The following is an 18173-nucleotide window of genomic DNA, read 5'->3' on the forward strand; positions in this document are numbered from 1 at the left end:
GGGGGTGTCTGTGCTGCAGTAGCAAGATTTATGATCCAGGGTATAGTTTACCAGCTCCCGCGCAGGTAGGCCGGCGGTCAGTCAGTCAGCTATCAGGAAGTCAGGCATTGCATTCTTCCAGGCATTGCTTTTCAGGCTCCTCATTACAGGGGGAAGCTGCAGGGACTTGCAGCGAAGCAGGTCCTGATCTGCCTTAGCTCAGTCCAAACAATAGGTTTGTAATATCAAAAAATGAAAAATGGACTGAGAAAGTGTGCATGTATCACTGAAGTGGCAAGCTTCAAATAATAAAGGGACAAAGGAGGGGGCTTCAAAAGGTACGTGGAAGAATAAAATCTAATGATAATGGAACTCTTCCACCAACTTTTTGAAACCCCCAGTTTAAGGAATATTTTACCTTGAGGTAACTAATGGAATCTCTTGAATTTAATGGGTCTATGTGATTAAGGATGAATTCATAAAAAGAAAAATTACTTAAGTCAAAAATAAAAAGAAAAGAAACATTATACACCCCCTCCTCATTTATGGGCATGGTTAGGTCCCACAGGCCACACCATTATGCAAAAATCAGTGGTATGTGAAAGTGGAGCATTTTTTTTCTTCCACAGATCTTCCATTTATCCAGTTTCTTTTCATTAAGACATTAGGATCATCTTAACAATCAGGTATAGATTATTATTCTGCAGAGATGTGAACTTGGAGGAGACAAAATTGGGTAAAGCTGGGCTGTGACTGGAGTACACAGTCACCTTCCTTCTGTGCTAGCCCAGAGCGTCCCTCCAGGGTTGCCTCCAGGATTCTGCTCCTACCACAGGAAAAAAGCCCTGCATTCTTGATCCTGGAGCCTGCTTTGCCTCAGGTCTCTAAGACTCTGATAGAAGACTGGTCACACACACAACCTCACCCACATAGAGGACTGGGAGGTGTTGTTGACTGATTTGGGATGTCATTAACCTCTCACACATATCTTTAAAACCCCTCCCTAACCCCTTCTTTTCAACCTCCACACCCTATAGCAATTTTGAGCTGCAGGGCCTCAGCCCCACAAAGGAGCTGGATCCCAGAATCCTGCTGGCTTGGCTGCAGCCTCCAAATCAACCAGGAGGCCTGCCTCATGCAGCTGTATGTGGCAACCCACTGTTAAGAGGGAGCTCAAGGCCTGACACAGAGTGGCCCGACTCTGCAAAGGCCACTGGAAGGCCCTAACCAAGGGAGGGAACTCTCAGTAGCCCTTACTGTCTCGTCCACCACCTCTTTAATGCACAAAATGGTCCAACATCAGATTTTCACTCTGGTTATAAACCAGAAATGTCAAATAGTAGCAAAGTATTGTTAAGTGAGAAGTAGGTGTATTTAACTTGGATTTGGCAAACATGCATGTTGTGATTTTTAGAATTGCCACACAAAAAATAGAAACAGCTCAGAAGTAACACATTAGAAGAAGAGATAAAAGAAGTGGGGTAAATACAAATCAAAAGGAAGGAAAAAGAGACTAAATTAAAAACATACAATAAGATACAATAAATATAAACATTAAATAATCTAGTACAAGACAGACTGTCAGACGGGGTTCAAAAATAACTGTGCTATTTACAAAAATAAAATAGTTTAAGTAAAAAAGGTGAAAAATATTTACTACACAAATTATAATAATAAAGTTGATATACATGTTTTGACAACCAAAAAATAGACTTTAAGAGGTCTTAAAATTATTGACACCATTCTAGAGAGAAATAGTCCTTGGGGGATGATGTTGAAAGAAGATAATGATATATTTCTAAACAGTAGGTTCTGTGACTATTACACTGATTTGAAGAAGAGAGGCAAATAACACTGAAAGTTTGGGGAAACATACACGGGTTATATAGAATTTATAGCTGAATCATATTCTTTCAAAGATTCCAAAACTATTGGCCATTCCCCCCCCCCCCCCATATTCCAAACTGTTCTATTTATCGAAGATGCATATACAATTAAGTGTTTTTTATAAGCATTTGCTCTTGTGTTTCCAGGAATTCAGAACGTCCTCAGCCTTTTTTGTGCAGTCCTCACAGAAAATAAAGTTCTCTTCCATTCGGCAAGTTTCCAGAGACTTAGTGATGCTTGCAGAGCCCTGGAATCGCTAATGTTCCCTCTTAAATATAGGTGAGGCTTTTTCATTGTACTCTCATTTATTCTAAATTCTGCATTACTCATTGGCCGCCAACCAGAATGTTATAATACAATGATTTGAAGCACATAAGCTTATTATTATTATATCATTGTTTACTGACCAGTTTCATAATTCTTTTTTTAACTATTATTATAAATAAATCGTTTTATTGGGGGCTCTTACAGCTCTTAAACAATCCATACATCAATTGTATCAAGCATAGTTGTACATATGTTGCCTTCATCATTTTCAAAATATTTTCTTTCTGTTTGAGCCCTTAGTATCAGCTCCTTTTTCTTTTTCCTTCCCTCCCCAACTCTCCCACCTTCACGGACCCCTGATAAATTATAAATTATTATTATTCTTTTCATATCTTATACTGCCCGCTGTCTCCCTTCGTCCGTATTACTGTTGTTCGCCCCCTTGGGGAGGGAGAATTATACATGGGTCATTGTAGTAGGCTCCTCATTTCTCCCTCTTCTCCCCACACCGTCCCCCTACTCTCTTGGTATTGCTACTCACACTGCTGTTCCTAAAAGGTTTATCTGTCCTGGATTCCATGTGTCCAGAGCTCTTACCTGTACCAGTGTCTATGCTCTGGGCTAGCCAGATTTTTAAGGTAGAACTGGGGTCATGATAGTCGGGAGGAGGAAGCATTAAAGAACTAGAGGAATATTGTGTGTTCCAATGGTGCTGTGCTGCACCCTGGCTGACTTGTTCCTTCCTTGCGACCCTTCTGTGAGGGAATGTGTAATTATCTACAGATGGGCATGGGTCTCCGCCCCGACCCCCATCATTTGCATCAATATATTTGTTTGTTTGGGGTCTTCTTATGCCTAATACCTGTTCCCATTAACACCTCGTGATCACACAGGCCGGTGTGCTTCTTCCATGTGGGCTTTGTTGCTTCCCTGTTAGATGGCTGCTTATTTAGCTTCAATCCCTTAAGACCCTAGATGCTGTATCATTTAATAGAATAGCTGGGCACCATCAGCTTTCTTCACCACATTTGCTTATGCACCCATTTTTACTTCAGCGCTCATGTCAGGAAGATAAGCATCACAGAATGTCTGGTTATTAGAATAAAGTACTCCCTCTTGCATTGAGGGAGCACTTGACTAGAGACCCAGTGCCCCTCTGCAGCTTCATGATTCTGATAGAAATCTAAGCTAGAATTTGAGAATTTTTAAAGTTGTCCACTACTGAGTTTTAATTAAATGAAAAATTGTTTAATTTGAAAAGTATTGTCAATAAAATATCATTTTTTAATACAGTTGGTGATAAAAGTATTATCCTAAAAGAAGATAAAAATATGTTTCCAGGGCAATGAATGTACAAATGTGCTTTACACAATTGATTTATGTATGGATTATGATAAGAGTTGTATGAGCCCCTAATAAAATGATAAAAAAAAAGAAATACAGTCTCAGCAGGTGATCAAATTGGAACTGACCATTGAAAACCCTGCTATGTGCATTTACCCAGGCTATTCTTTCTCCGTCATCTGCCAATAAATCAATCATTTCCTCTTTAAAAAATAGCAATATATATATGTTTCCAAACAGTATGTTCAATGACTGTTACCATGGCTTGAACAATAAACAATGTTAACTGATTATTTGATATTAAGAGATTATTAATTTTTAGGTGTGATAACTCTACCTTGGGTCTGGGGGTGGGAAATAGCAGCCCCCCTCCCTGTTAGACACCTACTGTTTATGTATAACAAATGACGTATATTTGAATTTGCTCCATGCATTGCTAATTATCAAAGTTGGATTAGATATGTAGGACTTCATTATACTTTTATTTATTGTTGGAGGTTTATGTTAAAATTCAATAAGAAGTTAAAACAAAAAACAACAATTCCTGATAGTGCTATAAGTAGAATATTGTGTTCCCAAATACTTAGTATTCAATTTGACATTTCTAAAATATATGAAACGGGCTCAGACAAATTAAAAACAAATTTTAAATGCCCTAAAGTTTATTTTAAAATGTTTTAACTATGTAATTTTCACCATTCAGATAAGAAGTATTCTTAACATTTTTTATTTCATCATTGTTTTATGAATGTAAAAATCAGTTATAGAAAATGGAATTAGATGATTGTGTTATATAGGTAAATTTTTGCCCAGTATTGGGAGGGAAAACCCTTCCAGGAGTCAGAGTTACAGTCTAATGTCAGATTTCTATATAAGAAAAAGTGTTTGAAGCAAGATCAAAATACCTAAGGAGAATTTGCTTTTCCAGGAGGAATAAAGATTAGAAGCTGGCCTGGGGTCTAGTTACATCTTACTATATTTAATCATATCTTTTATATGAGTATTTCAAAAAATATATTTCCATTATGAAATATATGGACACAGTTGTTAACCTTACAACTTCTAAATGTGGACAGTTTCAAATTCATACACCATAAAATATATATTTATATTATGGGGGGGAAACTGACACATATTTCTATTATTTTCAGTTATCCTTATATTCCCATTCTCCCGGCTCAGCTGCTAGAGGTCCTGAGTTCCCCAACACCTTTCATTATTGGAGTTCATTCGATCTTTAAAACTGATGTCCATGAACTTGTAAGTATTCACCATTAAAACTGTCAGTTAATGAGCCAAAGTTCTATTGTATATCTTTGAGTCCTATAGCATTTCAATTAATTTGTAATTCCAAATTTATTGCATTCCCAATTAAAAGAAGAAGAAAGTGTCATTGAAAAAGCTCACTTACTGCCATTGAGTTGATTCTGAGTCATAGTATCCATGTAGGACAGAGTGAAGCTTCCCCTTGTGGGTTTCCAAAACTAAATCTTTAAGGGAGTAGAAAACCTCCTCTTTCTAGTGCAGAGTGACTGGTGGCTTTGAACTGTTGTCCTTGTGGTTAGCAGCCCAATGTGTAACCCATGACACCACCAAGGGACCTTTGAAGAGTCTACATGTACTAATTTTGCTTTATAGTAAGTTTGGGAGATTTGAAAAATGATTTTATATTAGAATGTCCACCTTTTTGTATACCAACTCTACCATTCTGTATTTGTCATCCTATATATGAGGAAAAAAAGATAAAATAACCTACTAATTAGCATTTTATTTATACTTTTGTTATTAATGCTTATTTTATTCCTATCAAAATGAGGTGTGTGTTCGTGTTTAATGGCTGGTAACTAACAAATCAAAAAAAGAATTTTCAAAAGACCAAAGGGTTTTAATAGAACGCAAATTCAGTATGAACCCCTACCAAATATTCTTTTTAATGTTGTCTGAATAAAAAAACCAGAGAAGGTAATGAATATACCATATATACTCAAGTATAAGCCAAGTTTTTTAGCACTTTTGTTTGGGGGGGGAGGTATGATGGTGTATATATACAAGTCTTTCTTTAAATGACTCAACTATGGAATGTATGTTATGCGAATATTAAATTAGGAAAACTAAGAAAAAAGAAACCAAACTTGACCAATGGTTACCATGGGCAAAGGAGGAAGAGTGTTTGCTTAGAGGACATGGAGTTTATGTTAATGGTGGTGGAATAATTTGCAAAAGGTTATCACCAAGGGCTCAAATAGAAAGTAATGATTATGACAACACATGTACAACATGCCTGATACAATTGATGGATGGAATGCTACAAAAGCTGTAAGAGGCCTAAAATTTTAAATATCATTTTATTGGGGGCTCGTACAACTCTTACCACAATCCACACATCAACTGAATCAAGCACGTTTGCACACATGTTACCCTCACTCTTTTCCAGACACCCACCTTCCATTGAGCACTCCATACCAGCTCTTTTTTCCCTCCCCCTCCCCTCCACCCTTATAACCCCCCCCCAATAGGCTTTACATTATTATTTTCATCTCTCACACTAACTGTTGTCTCCTTTGCCCTATGTTTTCTGTTGTTTTTCCCCATGTAGAGGGGTGTATGGTTATGTGTGGATCATTGCGGTCAGTTCCCCCTTTCTCCCTCCCTCTCCCCCTTTTCCCCCTATTACCTGGTCCCTATGACTCCTCGTGGTTGCACTGGCAGTGTGCTTCTTCCATGTGGACTTGTTGCTTCACTGCTGAATGGCAGCTTGTGTAACTTCAAGCCTTTAAGACCCTAGATGCTATATCTTTTAATAGCCCGACACTATCTGCCCTCTTCACCACATTTGCTTATGCACCTGTTTTGTCTTCAGTGATTTTGTCGGGATGGTGAACATCTCAGACTGCCGATTGATTAGAACAGTGTTCTTGTATTGAGGGAGGGTATGAGAAGAGGCCCAAAGTCCATTCCTACCTCAGTGTATTGCTGTATAAGTATATGGACATGGGCCAATACCTCCATTTGTGTGGATGAATGTGTTTACATATGCACACCGCCATGTTTGTACCTCTGTCCATCGCTTTGCTTCCTTGGTCCTTCCTCTGCTTCCTTTGACCTTCCTCCTGCCCCACTGTCACTTTCCCCCTATTTCTGCCTCTTGGTACCTCCTCTTAGCTAGTTTGCTGCTACACACACACACACACACACACACACCCCGCCCCCACCTGGGATCCCTATCTCCTTCTTGTTATTGACTCCAACACCCCACTGTTCCCCTGTCCATGGCACAGCCTGCTCACCAACCCCTTCCCCCACCACCCTCAACCGCTGCTCTCACCTTGGGCATGCCCGGTGCCTAACCTATATAGGTAAGTACATTGACTATGACATAGCCCAAACTGATTTTTAAAAATGAAAATAGTAAATGAATAAGAAAAAAATTTTAATAAAATAAGAGAGAAGAAATACACAAAAATCCTGGGTCTGTTTGCTGGCCTTCAAGACTGTCCGGGAGCTGCCCCTCCCAGCCTGGACCGCCCCCTTGGGGGCTCCTCAGGGGCTTTGTAGCTCTGCCTTGCTCCAGCTGCTGATCTGGTATGCTCTCTTCTTGGTTCCATCCATTTTGTGGGGTTCAGAAATGTCCTCTGTCGTGGGGTCCAGTCCGGCTCGCTCTTTCTCTTCCTCCCTCCCGGCCTGCCTCTGTGTAGGTGTGGCATTTTAGCACATTTTAATGCAGTTTTGTGGTAAAATTAGGTGCCTCGGCGGATATTCAGATTGGCTTATACTCGAGAATATTCAGTACTCAAGCCAATTCTGGAATAATTGGTTTATTTCTGAGTTTTCACTTGAAGAGAGACTGTCAAAGAGACCCGATGGTGCTGTGGATTGGTTGTTGGGCTGCTGGCAGTAAGGAGCTCGGTTCACAACCCTCAGCCACTCCAAGGAAGAAAATGAATATTTATAGAGAAATCTTTCTGTTCAGCATATAGAGAACTATTAGAGCTTCCCGTTGATGGCATGGGATTCCTTATGTGAGGCGTGAACTCCCAAGCATGGCAAGTGGAAGGAATTTATATGACAGGGATATTTAAGAAAATGTCTTTATTGAGAAGTGGGACCATGTGATATCTGTAAGCCATAAAGTCCTTAAGATTTTGTAATTCTACTTCTGTTTTCGTTTTAAATGCTAGCAGAGAGATAAGCTCTTTGGTGCTCATCCAGTAATGCTAGTGGTGAGAGGTGATCAAGTGAGCTGTGCCATATAAGCTAACAAAACACTATTTGACATTGTAAGTATAAACAAGACCCTGAGTGATACATGACTCATTCTTCCTAACTATATGTTGGCATCTACTTCCTGTTTAACACCTTGATATCACCATGTGAAAAATACATGCGAGAGTTTTAGAAAGTTTATGTAGAAATAGAATGAAAAGATAATGAAAGTTGTCCTTGAACTTTCTGAAGTTTAATACACCAATAAGCATTCAGTAAAGGCTAATTCATATTTATTAGAAGTACACCCACATGGTTTGTAGGTAATTTTATTACTACTACATATAAAGAATCACTGAAGTTGGAATGAACCAAGAGTTACTAACATAAATTTCATAATGAGTAAGTTAGAATGAATCAGTGATTATCAGTGTAATAACTTCAGTAATCTTGGCTAGTTTATCTGTTATTTTACGTAATTTATATAATTTATGTAATTTTATGTATCTTATGTAATTTATTTTTAATAGATGATGTAAAATACTAGAAATCAATTTTTTTCTTAAGCACCCTTTGCTTTCCTAGGACTTTTGTGTAATGATTACTATGCTATTTAGGATATGGCCTACACTGCTATAATAAAGTATCCAAATTACAACGGTCAAAGAAAATGAAGTTTTACCTAACACTGGTGCAGCAGCTCATAAACCATTTAATTCTGTGAGGGCATCTGCAGTCCAGAATCCCTTCAGCATTGTCATCATCTGAAAGCTCAAGGCTTCCCAGCAGTTCATCCCTTAGTCTGTGGCAAAGGGAAAGACAGCATGCTCTTTTCTTCCTGACATACCTTCTGTCATCAAGGCACGAAATGATCACATCACTTCTGACCTTCCATTGCCTGAAACTGCCACATGGTCACACATATTTCAAAGGAAGATGGAAATTATAGGCAGAAACCATGAAGCCAGCAGTAGTTCTATCTTTGTAGACTTCCAAGAGTCTGTCCCTTAAAAAGTGAAGGCCAGATTAATTTGTGTAACAAGCATCCCTTCATTTTTTATTTCAGTTAGATGTAATCATAGCAGATTTGGATGGAGGCACTATTAAAATTCCTGAATGTATCCACCTGTCTTCCCTCCCGGAACCACTTCTGCATCAGACTCAAGCAGCTCTTTCCTTGGTATGACATGTGTTAATAAGGGTTTTTTCTTAATTTAAATCTTATAGATAGTTGAAATTAAGAATATTATCTGTGTAGTTACTGTAAAACTGTCACACGACGAGGTAGCAGCAGTAGTTATGGTGTGGTTGCAGAGGGAAGCACATGGGTTCCGAGTCACAGTGACACAGTGACCCTGTGGACAAGAACAGAACAGCACCGCCTGATTTCGAACCTGTCGCTTCACCCACTGCACCATGAGGCCTCCTGGGCAATGGGATAGAGCCCTGGTGGCGACTCTGGAGATTTGAATTCCAGTCTAGCTCCTACCAATTGATACTTATTGAGCAAATCATACCCTATTCCTAGCCCTCTTATTTCCTGGTCTTGATTGTGAGATGAATGTTTATCCATGAGGTGACAAGCTCACTATTTACTAAAGTGAAGCATGGAGATTATATGGGTTACTAGGTAGGCATCCTTTTTTTATTTGAATAACTGTTTGTTTACTATAACTATATTTAAATAGCATTGAAATCTGGTATCTTTCACTTATCATCTAGGAAAATACTAGGTTAAAAGGCACTGATTTAAGTATCTTATTGATATTAAAATATTTTATATAATAGAACTATTTTTACTTTAGATTTTACACCCAGACTTGGAAGTAGCCGATCATGCTTTCCCCCCCCCACGAACAGCTCTATCCCACTCAAAAATGCTGGTAAGTCTAGTACTTTAGTTTCACAATGTGTGGAGTGCTGTGTTTTTATTTGTAAGGTTGTTAAAGAAATTGGGTGAAGTGAGAGTTTTTTGTTATCTAGTAACATTAAAAAGTGTACCAAATTAGAAATTGGGAAAATCACCAGCCACTTTGTTTGTGTCCGGCAATGGCCAGGAGGGGAAGCAGGGCTGATACTGTTGCCCTGAGGAGTTGAAAATAAGTATATGACAAAAAATCAGAACCTAAGTTATAACTTGGAAAAGTGCTCCAAGGGTCACCTTGAAAGAGCCATGGGAGAATAAAAAAGGATTTAAAAAATGAAAGCAAAGATTGTTGATAACCAGATAATTAACTTTGGAAGGGTAGCTCGCTAAGACAAATTCTGATTAGAAACCATGAATGAGGGGGCAGGGGTGGTCATGTATAACAGAATGCCCCTATTGTAATGTTTTGTCCATGCATGCCCTTGAAGTGAGCTTTGACCTGGTCCGGTGCACTTCTAAGGAGTGAGTTTTGTTGCCAGTAAGGAGCCTTACAGGATAGACACCTTTAACAAGTTACTGAAGCATCTTGACTTTCATTTCCTCATTAATTGTTGGCTAAATAAATCTTTTAAGTTTCCTTATAGTACTAAAATGGGGATTCTCAAAATAGATTTTTCTCATATTAGTATAAGAATAGATATTCATAAAGTATGTACACTAAAATAACGTAATAGATTTCAAGTTTAATCCTTTGGTTTTCTTTTATATTTGATGGTAGTTATTTTGGTGGCTATAAAAACCAGTGGAGTTGCGCAATACACCCTCGTTAACCTGGTAAAGTTCCATGTCTTATGTTTTCCCTGAGAAAAAAATCAGACGTACAAGAGGCAAGTCTTGTTTGGTTCAATATAAAGAATTTTAACAGCCTAAGCTACGCAACAAGTGGATAGACTGGCTGGATTCGACTCAAGCTTGCTACAACAAGACTTATTGGATAATCGTAAAAGTTCTTCCCAACTTTAAGATTTGATGGTATCTCATGTGTGTTTTAAGGAAAGTAAATTATATATTTCTTATAATATGTTCAGGATAAAGAAGTGCGCGCAGTTTTCCTTAGATTATTTGCACAACTTTTCCAAGGATATAGATCATGCCTACAACTTATAAGAATTCATGCAGAACCAGTAATACATTTCCACAAGGTAAGATATGGTACTATATTGTATTTCTCCAAAAAGCAGACTCTAATTTAGTAAAACTGCATTGTTGTCTTTTTCTTGCCAGGCATTTTTATATGAAATATGGTTATTTAAAGCTTCTTGTTTGGGGGGGGTGTTTCTGGTCATTCTTAATCATACTATGGAAATGACTTAATATTTTTCTTTAGTGTTTATTATCTTTACAAACATTTCTCTTTTAAAGTTGAGTAGTAATTTCTGATCTCTCCTTATCTTATGGACAGATTTATTTTTATTCTTTCCGGTATTTATTATACCCAAGGGCTCAACATCTTTGGATTCATATGCAAATGATATACGGCTTCACATAAGAGGCTTGAGCATTTGTGGAAAAGGGGGCAGATCTTGGAACCCCTCCCCTGCAGATATGGAACAATTGTGTGCTCTATTTCAGGCCAGAACAGAAAACCCTTTCCAAGGAAATAGGTTTCATAACTGCATATTTATGCATGAAAGTATTTATAGAGGCTTCACCCTTTCTACTCTGTTTTTGCTTTGACCATTTTGTCCATTACTAAGTGACAAATTAATTTATTCATTTCCCATTTTCTGTCTTTGCAGACAGCTTTCCTGGGGCAGCGTGGTTTGGTTGAGAATGATTTCCTCACCAAAGTACTCGGCGGCATGGCCTTTGCAGGGTTTGTTTCAGAAAGAGGCCTTCCCTATCGATCCTGTGATCTCTTTGATGAGGTATCCTTATAAAATCAGTGCATGACTTACAGACAAAAATAGATCAGTATTTAGAAGTAGAATGGTATTCTTAAATGGCTGGTCAAAATCATAAATCTATTATAAATTAAATATAACATCTAAGTGTTGTTTTCTATTATGTTCAGCAGATTGTATTTATAATGTGGATTAGAAAAGTTAGGGAAAATTATAGGAGGTGTTAGAATTACACAAAAATCTTGAGCTGGATTTTTAAATGATCGCTTAAAATCCTTTAAAATGTTTATAGTGTTTCTGTTCTATACATAGAAACTTTATTTTTAGAGACAATAGTACTGTGGGGTTTTTTTAAATCAGTTTCACAAGGAAAAGGGTCTGATTTTTTATATTTAGACATGTGACTCAAACTACATTTACCTTTAAGTCTGTCAGTGGTACAGAGTCATCGTTGAGCTTAGTGGCACTCTTATTAATTTCTAATGTATGTTTGTCTAATTCACTTAACCCACTGCAGTTGGGTGGATTCTGACCCATGGAGACCCTATAGGCAGAGTAGAACTGCAGCCTAGGATTTCCAAGACTGCAGATCTTCCAGAAGCAGACTGCCTCATCTGTCTCCTGCTGAGTGGCTTGCAGTTAGCATCCCAGTGCTTAACCCACCCACCACCCAGGGCTCCTAGCTTCCCTTCCAGACTCAACACCAAGTTCACTACCACCTAGTCAATTCCAACCTATAGTGTGGAGACACTAAATAAATGGACGACCAATGTAGCCTCCATCTTTAGGAACCGGCCACATAAGGAAAGAAACAGGACAGAGGTAACTTGAAGTAAAGACTCTTTTGCGTTTGCTGTGCTTTCTCTCTCTTTCTAAAGGTATCTTCTCTTTTATCCTTCAACTCTTCTCAGCAACTCGTTTTGGTGGATTGAACAATGAATATTGTTTCCATTTCAACTTCTGAAAGAACACTACATATATTGGAATAATAAAAAAGTCCCTGAAATCTAAAAAGGAAAAGCAATTTTAGGGCCTAAGAACAAGAAGAGTAGACACAGTTTGATTCTAGTAGTTTTATTTAGTCCAAAGACGATTCAAGACCTTAAAGATCCTTGGTTCAAAGAAGGATCACTTTTTATGCTATGTAAAGATAATTATTCACAAGTAAATATTCAAGAAGAGACATGTTTAATTATGTATCAAGTGCTTTTAGTTAATAATACAAAGCATATGAAGAGATTGCTCTTAGGCAGATTGTTCCTTCTAATAAATAATCATCAATTAATCACCGATTATCTAATACTAACATTCAATGGCTTTATATCCTGAGCGAAGTACTTAATACATAGAGCTTTATGAGTTAAATTAGAATTCTGAATGATGACTGATGTAACGTCTTTCTTTCCCATCCCTATTTTCCTTAGTAAGTCCTTCTGGTTGACTAAGGAAGTAGAAGGAGCCCGGGGTCAGCTTCACCACAGCTAAAAAGTCAGAACGATGACTTGCAGAAAGCTGGCTTGCTTCAGCCTCTAGCTACTTTTAAAGGCCCTCCGTCCACTCTGGGGTCCCTTTCCTCTACTTCTCAGCCTAACCATGACCCTTCATGCTCCATTTCTGCTCCCAGAGAGCTGTTAGCCTGTCTTACCCATGGCCATTGAGTCCACCCTGGCTCATAGTCACCTGATATTGGGTTCCTGGGGTTGTAAATCTTTCATGGATAGATAGCCTCAACTTTATCCCATGGAGCGGCTGGCGAGTTACAATCACCAACCTTGCAGGTAGCAGCCCAATGCTTACGCAGCAGATCTTCTAGGACCTTTAGCCTGTCAGAGAATTTCACCACCAATTTTATATGGCCACTTTTTTATTGTGTGTTTTGTGTATGTGTAACATCTAGATTGGAAACAGTGGTAAGGCAAGAAGAACTCCATTCCTGATTCTTGTTGGGCCTCCTCTTATTGTCCATCCAGTTTCTGTGTTCCACCTGTAGTGATGATTTCTGGTATCTTCCTGATGTTACTTGAATGTAGTTTGTTTATGTGTAGTATACATCAGCCAAGGGTCCAAGAGGATACCAGATCTAAGTAATTTCTCCTATCCTTTTTAACCATTATTTTGTATAGGAATGAACATACGAAGCTCTGGTGGCACAGTGGGGTAAGCATTGAGCTGCTGACCTCCAGCTCAGTGGTTTAAACCCATCAAGCACTGTGCAGGAAAAAGATGAGGCTCTCTGCTCTCAGGAGGATTTAGTCTCTGAACCCAAAGGAACAGTTCTACCCTGTCCTACAGGGTCCCTGTCAGTTGGAATGGACTTGTAGGCAGTGTGTTTGGTGTTTTAGTTTATAGGAAAACAGCATTTTTTCCATGAAAAGGGACCCTTGTTTTCACTCAGGCAAAGGCAGCTTACCACATTGGGAACTTGGTGGGGGTGGGGGAGCTAGTGAAGCTTTGAGAGGTAGTATGTTGCCTTATCCCCACACTCTTGTCAAAAAGAGGCATGCTCTAAGGACAGAAGTGCTAGACAGTCTTTCTGAGCCATGGCCTAGAACATGTGTCATCATGGGTTTATATGGCTACATTCTCCAGGAGCCCTGGTAGTGTAGTGGCTGTTAACCCCAAGGTCGATGGTTTGAACCCACCCGCTGCTTCATGAAAGAAAGATGTGATAGGTTGCTTTCATGAAGATTACACCCATGGAACTATGAGATGATTCCACACCATCCTAAAGGATCCTAATCTACTCCAAGGTAGTGGGTGGTGGTTTTTCAAATATGCCCCAAGGAATCCTAAAGAGAAATATCCCACATGATACTTAAAATGTATTTATTTGCATATTTTCCCTTGTTGACACCCTTTTCTCTATCCCAAATATACACATACAAACTCAGCTAGTTCTCTCAGTAAATTAGTCAGAAGGGAGATGGACTAGAATTTATTTGATAGGTAGAGGGAGCCTAGGGCCACTTGTTCTTCCATGTTATTTTAGATGCAGAAACTAAAACCCTGGAGGCTGCATTTGTCCCAGATGACATTGTCTGCAGACTCTGATTTGCTCAGTATAGTACACACTCACCCCATTTTGTAAGGTAGGGGGATGTTTGGAGACTATTTGCAATTCTTTGAGTAAGGTCTAGAGAATGATTGGACAAATGAACCCAAGAGATGACTTTTCCCCGAAACAAATAGGTCCATAAGTCATCAAGGAGAGACTACTAGACCAGCCAAGGACTCAACTCTGACATAAGGAATCCCAAAAAACCCTCACTGCCTTTGAGTCTATTCCAACTCATGGGACCATACAGGACAGGGCAGAACTGCCCCTGTGGACTTCTGAGACCAGCTGTGTACAGGAATAGAAAGCCACATCTTTCTCCCATAGAGCCGCTGGTTTCAAACTGCTGACATTTTGGTTATCAGCCCAAATTGCAACCACTGCACCATCAGGGCCCCATGGAATTAAAAGTAGAGCCCAGGAAAAATCTAAATTATTTGTATTGATAAAAATCTTTTAGATTATTTTTGGCTTGCAAATTACATGAATTTATCACACGTTGTCTAACTTAGCATTCTTTGAAGTTGATATTTTGCCATTTAATTCTTTTTCTAAGTTGGTAGCCTTTGAAGTAGAGCGGATTAAAGTAGAAGAAAATAACCCACTGAAGATGATAAAGCATGTTAGAGAACTTGCGGAGCAACTTTTCAAAAATGTAAGTATATGTATTATTTAGATTGTCATTCTTTGTAAAAGCATTACAAATGTTTTCTCTACAAAACAGAAAAGCTTCTTCTTTCTAGTGATATTTTTTTCTGACTTAAAACTTTAGAACTATAAGTCAAAATATTTTACAGTTGTTCCTCTAAATGGAAACAGACCATATTTTTCACAATAATTCTCTTGTCAATCACGGATTATAAAACATCTTAGTCACAATTCTCCAGTTTGTCACTGGCCTTCAGTATGAATTTCATCTGAGTCTCTGTATTCTTAGGATTATTGACCATTGCTAAGACAAACACTAGACTCACTAGTCTCTAACCAGTACCAACTCAGAACTGACCAGTGAAAAATGCTCCAACAGAATACAGAGACTGTCAGGTAGGCCATGGAAATTGAGTTGCATTTTTTTGAACAGACGGGGAGTGAAAAATTGAATGATTTTTAATAAACAAATTGGCAGGTGACCTCAGAAACTGAAGGGTGAAAGTGTGCCCTGGATAGAGGAAATTGAATAAATCAAAAGAATTAGGATGCGATAAAATGTGAAATAATCATTTGCTTATCAAGAAACAGGAGAGCCTAAAGGAGAGAGATATATATCCAGAAAAAATGGATTTGTTTCTAAGTACTGCCATTGCCCCTGCTTATGAAGCTTTCTCAGAGTTGAGCTGCTAGGAATGACTATCTTCCAGGAGAAACCTGAGGGAGAAGTGCTTTAAGAACACAGAGTTAAAAAAGAGAGAGATGGGAATGGTGGTCAATGTCCTGGCCCTACTGGACATACGAGGAACCTGGGGGAGCTAGACTGTGACAGGACAACGCTGTTTTTCTGATCTCACTAGTTTCCGCCTTTGGAAGGGTGCAGCCTTACCATTTTTTTATCTCTCCTGTTAGTGGAAATCTGGGTTTTCCCTCTCTGACAAGTTTCCTTCTTATACAATTCCTGACTTTCACAGGTGTGTGTGGGTGTGCATGCGAGAGAGAGTGTGTGTGTGTCTATATTAAACGTAAATGTGCGAGGGGCCTTCAGAAAGTTTCCATGTTCTTTTAATTCCATCTTTCCATGAACTTTTTGAAGCCCCTCATGTAGCCTTTGTCTATAAGGAACAGCGGCTAACACATGTAATAATTCTTAGCCATCCCATTCTTAGGACTATCAAAAGATGAATTTAGTTTCTATCTTAAGTCACTTAACACAGTGATACATTAGTTGACGGTTAACTTTAGGCCATTCATTTCTTAACAGGCAGTACTTGCCTGTCCATAAGTATATCACATTCTAAATCATAACATATTGGCTTAACAAAAGTATAATAAATGATTTTCAGTTACTTGCATCCCAGGATCTATTTCCATTTCATTTTCTTGACTGATCACACTTTGTTACTTTTAAATCATCTGACTGGTTCTCTAAACCCCAACTATGACTGTGCCTAAATAATAAATGTGTTTCTAGATTAACATGCTGAAACACATACAAAGAATCTGTTAGAAAAAAGCCATATGTTCTCTGCTGGCCTTGATATCTATGATGACTGTAGAGCTCATGTACAGCACAAGCCCATGAGGACTTTGTTAAACTAATGTAATAAGAAACACTGAGTTTAGTACAACATACCAGGTATGTGGCTTATCTTACATAGATCAGCTGTAATCCTCACACCAACAATGTAAGGTGGGGATCATGATCCCCATTTTACGGGGGGTAACTGGCTCAGGATCTTATGGTTATTGAGTGATGGAATCCAGACTTTAAGCTCAAGAATTTTCATCCATTAGATTGGCTCATTTCTGATTGGAAAAATACTGATGTTTCCAATAGTTGATTGATGTTACACTTTGTTCTGCTTAACGGCTTTAATGTACTTTCTCATTCAATCGTGAAAACACCTTGTGAAATAGGACAGGTATTTATGTTTCTTGATTATTAGAAGTGATTTATTGATAAATTCCAAGAAAAATAAAATCTCAAATGGGAGTCCTGGATTGAGGCTCTGCTGTGGATCTCTTTAGTAACTGGACGTTTATTTCTCGGGTCTTTGCAAAGCAGTCCCAGGAGCTTTGTAAGAATGTGGAGGAGAATCATTGCCCTTAGAAAATGCCTAGCATAGTAGTTGCTCCAGGAGGTAAAATTTTGTGGGCAGTAAGCGGCTAGAGCTGGACTTTCTGATGCAGGTTGTCACTCTTAACGCCTGAACACCCACGTACGCAAGGGCTGTGCCAAGCACTGCAATGCAGACAATGTCAATATCTCCAGATCTCCTTTCTTGCCATTATAGAATTTAATGACGCATAGCTCAAACTAAACCAACATAGAACTGATGATTACAGTTTTTTAAACCTAGTAATTATACATTCCATATGTGTAGAGCTTTTCTTGATTTTTTTTTCACAGTAGTGGTCTCATATTTGTCTTTCTGTGATTGACTTATTTCACTCAGCATAAATGAATGTAAGATACAAACCACCTCTGTCCTTTAAAAAATGACATTTTTAAAACAGTCATGATGAGAGATTGTATTCCTAGATAAGAAATGGAAATACACCTTCAAATCTACTCTCAATGTTTTGAGCCCTTATTGGACTTGCCCCTCACCCCCGTAATCCAATTTTTTAATTCGACCAATTCTATTCATTCTGCGTGTATTTATTAAGCACCTACTCCAGAAACCAAACCCTTGCCATCCAGTTGATTCCAGTTCATAATGACTCTGCTCAATAGGGTTTCCTTAGCTGTCCTCTATACGGAAGTAAACTGCAGGTTGACTGGTGCGTTTGAACACTCAACCTTTCAGCTAACAATGGAGCACCTCACCACTGTGTCAGCAGGGCTCCTGGAGCAACTACTATGCTAGGCATTTTCTAAGGGCAATGATTCTCCTCCACATTCTTACAAAGAGAATAACACATATATGACCTATAAACATTTGAGAATACCCCAGTGAATTGTCATCAGACTTTATGCATTTTCTTCCTATTCTAAGATTCTAAAGTCTACATC

The 18173-nt window shown here is 38.6% G+C and overlaps 1 protein-coding gene across 1 annotated transcript in view; it reads left to right on the top strand.

The window, feature by feature from the left end:
• SBF2 (SET binding factor 2) overlaps positions 1-18173 on the top strand; it is a 353360-nt gene that overhangs the window by 162487 nt on the left and 172700 nt on the right. The window contains exons 7-13 of the mRNA XM_045291145.1: positions 2013-2145; positions 4629-4737; positions 8747-8860; positions 9486-9563; positions 10636-10749; positions 11347-11475; positions 15063-15161. Of these exons, the coding sequence (XP_045147080.1) occupies positions 2013-2145; positions 4629-4737; positions 8747-8860; positions 9486-9563; positions 10636-10749; positions 11347-11475; positions 15063-15161 (776 nt within the window). The remainder of the gene's footprint in view (positions 1-2012; positions 2146-4628; positions 4738-8746; positions 8861-9485; positions 9564-10635; positions 10750-11346; positions 11476-15062; positions 15162-18173) is intronic.

This window comes from Echinops telfairi, unplaced genomic scaffold (assembly GCF_000313985.2).
Source record: "Echinops telfairi isolate 266 unplaced genomic scaffold, ASM31398v2 ScPeMD7_60;HRSCAF=208, whole genome shotgun sequence".
Taxonomy (NCBI): domain Eukaryota; kingdom Metazoa; phylum Chordata; class Mammalia; order Afrosoricida; family Tenrecidae; genus Echinops; species Echinops telfairi.